The 9,869-nt window shown below is 37.0% G+C and overlaps 1 protein-coding gene across 2 annotated transcripts in view; it reads right to left on the reverse strand.

Moving 5' to 3' along the window:
- The window catches only part of urp1 (urotensin-related peptide 1), a 9,316-nt gene extending 3,702 nt beyond the window's left edge, over positions 1 to 5,614 (reverse strand). Inside the window, exons 1-4 of one of the 2 annotated variants that reach the window (XM_061976659.1) lie at positions 5,509 to 5,614; positions 2,997 to 3,119; positions 2,864 to 2,904; positions 2,654 to 2,771 (exon numbers count right to left, since the gene is read on the reverse strand). In XM_061976659.1, coding sequence (XP_061832643.1) covers positions 2,654 to 2,771; positions 2,864 to 2,904; positions 2,997 to 3,119; positions 5,509 to 5,611 — 385 coding nt within the window. In that variant the 5' untranslated portion in view covers positions 5,612 to 5,614. The remainder of the gene's footprint in view (positions 1 to 2,653; positions 2,772 to 2,863; positions 2,905 to 2,996; positions 3,120 to 5,508) is intronic. The other variant, XM_061976660.1, reaches the window with a different exon arrangement.
- Between the last annotated feature and the right edge of the window lie 4,255 nt (positions 5,615 to 9,869).

Here is a 9,869-nt window from a genome sequence, read left to right on the forward strand (position 1 = left end):
GGTCCACTCGGACTCAATGTCCAGCACCTCCCTCGTGACATGTTCAAAGTTCTTCCGGAGGTGGGAAGTGAAACTCTCTCTGACAGGAGACTCTGCCAGACGTTCCCAGCAAACCCTCACAATGCGTTTGGGCCTGCCAGGTCTGTCCGGCATCCTCCCCCACCATCGCAGCCAACTCACCACCAGGTGGTGATCGGTAGAAAGCTCCGCCCCTCTCTTCACCCAAGTGTCCAAAACATGAGGCCGCAAATCCGATGACACAACTACAAAGTCGATCATGGAACTGCGGCCTAGGGTGTCCTGGTGCCAAGTGCACATATGGACACCCTTATGTTTGAACATGGTGTTCGTTATGGACAATCTGTGACGGGCACAAAACTCCAATAACAAAACAACACTCGGGTTCAGATCCGGGCGGCCATTCTTCCCAATCACGCCTCTCCAGGTTTCACTGTCGTTGCCAACATGAGTGTTGAAGTCCCCCAGTAGAACGAGGGAATCACCCGGGGGAGCACCCTCAAGTACTCCCTTGAGTGAATCCAAAAAGGGTGGGTACTCTGAGCTGCTGTTTGGCGCGTACGCGCAAACAACAGTCAGAACCCGTCCCCCCACCCGAAGGCGGAGGGAAGCTACCCTCTCGTCCACTGGGTTGAACTCCAACATGCAGGCTCTGAGCCGGGGGGCAACAAGAATTGCCACCCCAGAGCCCTTGCTGTGCGTCGAAAAAGGGTGGGTACCTAATTTATATATATATATATATTAGGGTTGTACGGTATACCGGTACTAGTAAAGTACCGCGGTACTAATGAATCAAAACGGTACTATACTCCCTTTGAAAAATACTGGTTCCTTTTTTTTCTTCATAGCTAAACATGCTTCACTACACATCATAGGAGGATACAATAGCTAACAGCTAACAAAAGCTAGCACTCCTTAATGTAAACAAATGCCATGTGTGGATTTACACTTAACATCCACTGTACTGATACCAAGTACAAGAGTATACCTCGTCGATACTACGATGATTACATCAATATTTTTCATCGTCACAAAATCTTTTTTCAGGAAATATGTCCCTGGACACATAAGGACTTTGAATATGACCAATGTATGATCCTGTAACTACTTGGTATCGGATCAATACCTAAATTTGTGGTATCATCCAAAATTAATGTAAAGTATCCAAACAACAGAAGAATAAGTGATTATTACATTTTAACAGAAGTGCAGATACAACATGTTGAATATTAACAGTAAATGAACAAGTGGATTAATAATTCATTTTCTACCACTTGTCCTTAATAATTTTAACAAAATAAAAGAATAGAAAATGACACAATATGTTACTGCATATGTCAGCAGCTAAATTAGGAGCCTTTGTTTGCTTGCTTACTACTAAAAGACAAGTTGTCTTGTAGGTTCACTATTTTATTTAAGGACAAAATTGTTCTTCGGTTGCAATAATAACATATGTTTAATCTACCGTAAGGTTTTTGTTCAAATAAAGCAAATAATGACATTTTCTGTGGTCCCCTTTATTTAGAAACGTATCGAAATATGTTTTGGTAAAACCCTAATATATATATATATATATATATAATTTATATATATATATATATAATAATTATATATATTTATATATATGCATGCATACATGCATGCAAACATACATACATATATACATATACATATATTTAATTTCATTCATACATACATACATATATAATTTCATTCATAAATACATATATAATTAAATATATATATAATGGTCATGCAAATCCTGCAAATAAATACTTAGGCAAGTGGCAACAAAAGTGCTTTAAACCCCAAAAAATCACACAGCACTGTTGACAATAACAAAAACAAAACATGGTATGGCACTGAAGTTTGAGGAGAAGCGCCACCTTTCAGGCGTCCACACTGGAGAATAGCTCAAATTAATGCCACGTAAAAAATAAATATATATATATAAAACATATTTTAAAGTCAATGAAAAAATACAAAAATAATACATTAGTATATGAATAAAACATAACATTTAAAAAAATAATAGCAGTAATAATAGTAATAAATAAAATAGAAAATAACATAATAAAAATAAAAACCTAAAAAGAGTTTAACACGATAAGTTAAAATCCTGCTTAAAAAGGTTTATGAAACTTTTTTCTAAAAAAATTAAATATAAAATATATAAGAAATATATATGTAAATAAATATAAGATTATTGTATGATTCATTTGATTCTTTAGCTTTGTTAAACTGTTTAACTGGCTTGCCAGGACATAAAACTAATTTAAAAATGCCTTTTGCAGTTTTAAGTACAATCCAAGACAAACTAAAATGGTTTCAATTAATCTATTCATTGCTTGTTTATTTCAGGGCAAATTCATACATTTTAGACTTTAATTTGAAAAAAAAATTTAATTGACTTTTTTATTTTATGAAAATAAGCCTTGACAAAAAAATAAAATAAAAAAACAAAGTCATAAAATATATCAATTGTTAATTCTATTGTTGTTTAAGTTACCAAATACGATTCCTCGCCATATCAATCCATCCATTTTCTACCGCTTGTCCCTTTCGGGGTTGCGGGGGCATATAAAGTACATAATTACCTACTCCTTGTGATTTAGAGCAAAGGTTGTGCACCAACCTTTTCTCTCACCTCTTTTGTTGGTTTTGGGCAAACCCTGCTCCGATCTGAGGAACGCTTGAGAGCGAAGTTTGTCGGCCGCCGCCAGCTTCAAAAGCACTTCTTGGAGGCCATCAACCTTCAAATATATATTTAAAAAAAAAAAAAAAAAACCATGATGGATTTATGCAAACAAAGCTTTTGTTCTTGTAAGTGCAGGGTCTCACTCACCATGTTTGCATAGCTATCCTGTTGTGCTGACTCCTTGGGCACTTCAACAAAAAAACACAACTTTTATATTATCATATTATATGTTGGCTTTGTTGCTGATGTTTTGACGCATGTTTCTTTCATTTTGCTTTACCTTTATTCCAAGATTGTCTTTGGTTGTTGTGTTGCATCAGAAGCGGATACAGATTATTCACCTGCCTCTGTTCCCCTTCGGTGTTGTAAGAGGCATCTTCTGACACCAGTTTATGAACGAAATCTGTAGAATACACCCTCATATTAGAATGGAATAGAATAAGGCCTCATTTGTGTAACTATTGACACATTACATTATTGTAATTGGGGTTTATTTACAGCAGCACAAAATAATATTAAAATGAATATTAAAAAAGCCAAAATATTTACATAATTATTTTTTACAGTGGATATTGTCCATATTTTTATAATGTAAAAATACACAAAAAATGTATTTAAAAGTCTAAAGTATTATTGCAATTAATAATAACTCATTAGTATTATTATAATGAGTTTTTATCCTGTAAAGTTTTATTGGAAGAGGAAAATACATGTGAAAAAGAATACAGATATTGTTAAAAAAATAAAAAATTGGTAGAATGAGAATTTATTTCATTTATTTAATTATTCACACGATAAATGTTTTCTTTCAAAAATAATATGTATTAATCCCACTACTATTGTATTTTTTTTAAAGTGTGTTCTAACCCAGGGCCAACAACTTTCTGTTTCTCAGCTGGGGGCCGCAGTGGTACTCAGTTGTTATACACTTTTCCACCACTTGTAGCAGTGATGACAATATCAAACAAACAGAAGAAGTCTGGAGCTAAAGTCATCGAGAATTTTCTTAAGCGCAAAAATTATGACTAAAGTGGTGAAGCTGTATTTTCATTTGCACTTGACAGTTTAGTTCATTGTTAATTTAGTTAATTTCAGCACAAGATAATTATATGTAAATGTATATTTTATTAGTTTTTAATGAATCTCTTCTTTATGAGTTAACTTAACAATCTTTATTTATCATTATGGTTAACCCATGATTTCATTTTATTTGACAAGGTTGTAAACTGTAGTAGGTTAGATATAATTCTTGAATACGATTAAAATCTAGAGAAAGAGTACTAATTCAGTGTTCATATTTAAGTGGAATTTTTTTTTTTTTTAATGGGTAAAAATGTTTTATAAAAAACTAAAACATGCTGACAAATAATTGTCTTTTTCAAAAGAAAAATTATGAAGAGATGTTACTATATTAATGTGTTTTTTATATAGCCATTCCATTAAATAATTGAATGTGTACACATGTTCAATAAAAAGAAAAAAAAAAGACCCCAACAAAAGAAAATAAAACAATAGTGAACAATAACGTGTAGAATTTGACAAAAAAGTAAGGGATAAACTAGAATTTGCAATTCAGGTAGGAACTGCGTGTGAATGGCCTATGTGCGCAAGACCCTGATACGCAAGAGCGGAACTGAAATGCTTGAATGTCCAGAGTGAGCGGAGTGTGTGGATGTTGGAACGGTTCGAATCGGTTGAGAAATGTGGGATATGTAGTTGATTGTATATTTCCCATTCATTTTCATGGGGGGAAATTCCTGGTAATTCAAGGTACCGTAATCAGGGAAATTTTGGAACCGAGAAACATGCTGGCTTGAATGTCCAGGATGTTGGAACGATTCAAATTGGATGAGAAATGTGGGATATGGAGTCGATTGTATTTTTCCATTCATTGTCAAGGGGGAGAAGATTACTGGAAATTCTGGGAAAACCAGGAATTTGGGGAAAGGGAAAACATGCCTTTGACATATGTGAAGAGTAGTGTGGGTGGATGGTTGGAAGGTCAGAATCGGGTTTAAAAAATGCAAACAATTTTGAGAGTTTGAGGTAAGTTAGAACTATGAATATATCCATTCATTTGAATGGAAACTTCCTAGAAATTTGGGATTTTTGGGAAAAACTGGAATTAAAAAAATATATAAATAATACTACAAATGTCTTAGATAATATGAATGGGTTGGTGTTGGAATTTTGCGCAATGGTTCAAAAATGTTGATGTAGTAACAGTTTAAATTCAAATAGGTATTTCCGAATCCATGGAATTTCGGGAAAACCGGGAATTTGTATGAAAATCCGGACCATTTGTTGTCCCAACTAAGAGGAATGTTGGAAAAGGGTTGAAAAAATGTGGACTGTGATAACTTACCATGAAAATTCTGGGAATTCCTGGAATTTTTTAAAACTTGTTTAATGGTAGTTTGATTGTCCAAGGTGAGTGGAGTGTGTGGGTGGTTCGAATCGGTTAAGAAATGTGGGAATTGTAAACGTTGGAAAAATGGCCCATTCATTTTCAAAGGACAAAATGACCCAGAGAACCGGGAATTCTGGGTAATATGGGATATTTTTGGATAAATTATAGTAAATATAATATAAATAAATTGTGTTTGTAGTAATTGAAGTATTTTTTGTTGTTATTTTTACAGAAGATAAGACTTTTTGAGGGTGAATATAGTGAGGCTCCTCAAGCTAGCAAAGTTAGCATACGCATGAGGTTTCAGATGTGGGAAAAATACCATAAAAGTCACATCTTTTTGAGAAAGTATGAGAATAAAAATGTAAATATGCGTTCATACCCGGCTGCGTCTCCAAGTCGGACTCGGGGTAGAGAGGTAGAGCATGTGTCCATCTTGCGGAACAGATGACAGCGACGAGGTGGACCACGGCAAGCGACGGCATGGCGGCAGTCTCTTTCTCTGGAGCCGGACCTGTGTTGCCCCCTCCTCGGCAGAGATGTCCGCTTATAAGCCCGCGCGCCCGCCATCCATCACAATCCGATCAATACATTATCATCACAGCCAGCGTCGGCCGTTTAATGGCTCGGGCGTCACGGCCGCCATTTAGAGGAGGCGGTCAAGTCAGCTGAGGCCTATCTGTGCTTGCTCAGGGACGCCTGACAAATGTTTGCCCTCCCGCCGTAATAATGAGCGGCTGTCCGCGCAGGATGTGGCGCTTTATGTACGACGCCGCCTCAAAAGCATCATCGCTCACGCCGGACTTTGTTTGTGCCAAGTTTCTGCGTCATTTTCCCGTCGCTGACCCACCTGTGGGGTCATCCATCTCCCACTCGTCTTATAAAACAACTTTCATACGGCGCACTGACACAAGAAAATGTTTAGTCTTTTGCAGCGTCTGGTTAATTATAGCAGGTAGAATTTTCTGATATGATTGGAAGTAGCACGTGTTTGTATTTGGTCACAGAATCCTTTTAAAGCATTCTTCTACTAAGGTCAAAGTGCACGGGGGCTGCGACAGTACCCCCAGGAAATTGGGAATCCCACAAGAATGTAGATTTAGGGTTTAGGACAGGCCTTGGCAATTATTTTGACTCGGGGGCCACATTTAGAGAAACAAATGTGTCTGGGGGCCGGGATATCTATTTTTAGGAACACTAATACAAAACCTCACAATAATGTCTGATTGAATGCTAAAAACGTTATGACAGACCGCCTTAAAAAATGTAATGGAATTTTAATTTTTGCTATGAACGATAAAACACTGAATATTGACAAAATATGAATGTCACACCCCCTTTCGATCGACATATTTTACAATCAAGTGAAACGCAACAAAAATGCAACAAACAGTGAAATATGAACACGAAGGGTACAAAATAAACCCACCTACAATCTGATACATCACTAAGCTTTAGAACTTTGTTGTGAAAATCTCCTTCCGCGTCTGTGAAAACGCTTCCCGCTATACTTGCCAACCCTCCCGATTTTCCAGGGAGATTTTCCCGAATTTCAGTGCCCCTCCTGAAATTCTCCAGGGGCAAACCATTCTCCCAAATGTATCCCGATTTCCACCCGGACAACAATATTGGGGGCGTGCCTTAAAGGCATTGCCTTTAGCGTCCTCTACAATCTGTTGTCACGTCCGTTTTTCCTCCATACAAACAGCGTGCCGGCTCAGTCACATGATATATGCGTTTTTTACACACACATAAGTGAATGCAACGCATACTTGATCAATAGCCATACAGGTCACACTGAGGGTGGCTGTATAAACAACTTTAACACTGTTACAAATATGCGCCACACTGTGAACCCACACCAAACAAGAATGACAAACACATTTCGGGAGAACATCCGCACCGTAACACAACATAAACACGACAGAACAAATACCCAGAACCCCTTGCAGCACTAACTCTTCCGGGACGCTACAATATACACCCCTGCTACCACCAAACCCCGCCCACCTCAACCCCCCGCCCCCCATCTCTCGAATTCGGAGGTCTCAAGGTTGGCAAGTATGTTTCCCGCCCACACTGCTTGGTGCCTCGTCTGAGCTACTGTGACGTAGATTACTATAGTAACTAATTAGATGACCATAGTAACTAATTAGATTACCATAGTAACTAACTAGATTACCATAGTAACTGGTATATCATCCATAAGCGCAGATTCCAACCATTGAAATACTTTGTATAGTTGAAGACTTACGGTCATTAGAAAACATCCCTGCACATCATAATGGCAGCTACACTTTTCATCTTAAAGATCTAAAAAAATTATTTGGGAATGTCCGGCGGGCCAGATTGAAAAGCTCAACGGGCCGCATGTGGCCCCCAGACCTTAATTTGCCCAGGTCTGGTTTAAGAGGAAGATTAGAGACATTAGCAACGTCTGGTAGAAGGTCCACACATAGGGACAGAGGATAGAGGTCGGAGGTCACCGGATTCAAATCGATCACAGGAGATAGGTTGACTTGTCAAGTAAATAAACTGAGTGGTATGCAGGCTGTCCGCCACCAAGATTTGATCCACCAGGAGAGAGGATCTACAAGAAATTGTATTTAAACACAGTGTTCTGACAGGACAGCAGAATGAAGAGATTCAACCCACTTCTTCTCCTAGAGCTGCAGTTCTAGTCTGAGGCACGCTGAAACAAATAAAGCTTTTTGTTCGACGAGTCCTCTTGGCGTCTCCTTGGCTCATCACCCATCACACGACCATCAAATATACAACAAGCGCTAACTCTCCTGTGTATAGTCGCTAAATTACGGAATGTTAGCAACAGATGTGTGTGATGCTAGTGCTTATACCCATTTTTTTTTTAAAACCAAGGAATGGATTCTGAAGAAATTAGATCAATATTTTTGCAGTTTTCTCTAAAACATGTTTTTGTTGTGTTCCGATATCCGATGTTTGCGGTATCGCCAACTAGTGTGTGTACAAGGTACTGCAAGTCACAATCTGTATACATTTGCAATCCAGACTACAGGGTTTTTTTTTTTATCCCCCTGGAGCTCTAGATTAGCGCCACCCTAGTTGCTCCTTGGACCTCTTTCAGAGATGTGTAAAAATGGAAAAAGATGAAGAAAAAAATATACTTTTTTGTTTTAATATATTTTCTGTCGGAGGACAAACATGACAATGACACAAACCTTCCTAATTGTTAGAAATCCCACTGTTTATATTAAACATGCTTCACTGATGAGAGTATTTGGCAAGCACCGCTTTGTCCTACTAATTTCAGCGGCCCTTGAACTCATTGTAGTTTGTTTACATGTACAACTTTCTCCGACGCTGCCACAGAAAGACGTGTTTTATGCCACCCCTTCTTTGTCTCATTTTGTCCACCAAACATTTTATGCTGTGTGTGAATGCACAAAGGTGAGCTTGTTGATGTTATTGACTTGTGTGGAGTGCTAATCAGGCATAGTTGGTCAATGCATGACAGCAAGCTAATTGACGCTAACTGTATTCTGTATGTACACATTGCATCAGTATGCCTTATTTGTAGGTATATTTGAGCTCATTTAATAATTTCCAGAACTTATCTCATCCTGTGAGAAGCCTCCATTTTACTAATGATTTCCAATGTTGCAAAAATGTGTAAAATTAAAATTAAAATACAACATTTCTGTCAACAAAGATTTGCATCAACCTTTGATAGTAGGCTAATATAGCTAAAATAGACACATCATGTGTTGCCTTCATTATACCACTTATATAAGACTTTTAAAGTCATTTTGATAGTAGGCTAATAAAGCTAAAATAGACACTTACATCATGTGTTGCCTTCATTATAACACTTAAATAAGGCTTTTAATTTTTTGCGGCTCCAGACAGATTTTTTTTTTTGTATCTTTGGTCCAATATGGCTCTTTCAACATTTTGGGTTGCCGACCCCGCCCTGGAGTCTAAAGCATTTTTTAAAAGATTCTAAACTGTAAAAAATAAAATAAAATTGGTAGATTATGCCATAAAAATTGGGAGCTCAGTCACCAGATTTTTACCGTAAAATTTACGTAGTTTTTTGCCACTGTAATTTTTTTAAAGTCTGGTAGTTTTACCGCAAAATCTATGGTTGTTGTTTTTACAGTGCATTGCTGTAAATGGAAAAAATATATATTTTTGCGTTAAAATTCTAGTGTAGCCAGTGTTTTTTTTACCGCAAAATGCATGATGTTGTTTTTGCAGGGCAATACTGTAAATTTAGAAGTAGTACAAGAGTTACTTGTACTACTTGTAAAATTCTGGTGACAGAGCTGTCATTTTTTTTTTTACTGTAAAATGTATGGTCATTGAGTTTTCACGGTAAATAGCAAAACTGTTATTTTTACGGTAAAATTGTGGCGACTGAGCTGCCAGTTTTTTTGTTGTTTTTTTTTTACCGTAAAACCTTTGGTCGTCATTTTCACGGTGCATAACTGTAAATAAAAATGGTGCCAGTGTACTTTTACGGTATAATTTTAGCTACAGAGCTGTCAGGTTTTTTTTGCAAAAAATATATCGTCATCGTTTTCACATTACTGTACATTAAAAAATGGTGCCAGTGTTATTTGGGCTAAATAGCTGCCGTTTTTTTTCTCCGTAAAATATATCCTCATTGTTATCACAGTGCATTACTTATTTAAAAACTGTGCCACTGATATTTTCTACTGTAAAATTCTGGTGACTGTTTTTTATTGTAAAATGTATTGTAAA

The sequence above is a fragment of the Nerophis lumbriciformis genome, linkage group LG16 (genome assembly GCF_033978685.3).
Source record: "Nerophis lumbriciformis linkage group LG16, RoL_Nlum_v2.1, whole genome shotgun sequence".
Taxonomy (NCBI): Eukaryota; Metazoa; Chordata; class Actinopteri; order Syngnathiformes; family Syngnathidae; genus Nerophis; species Nerophis lumbriciformis.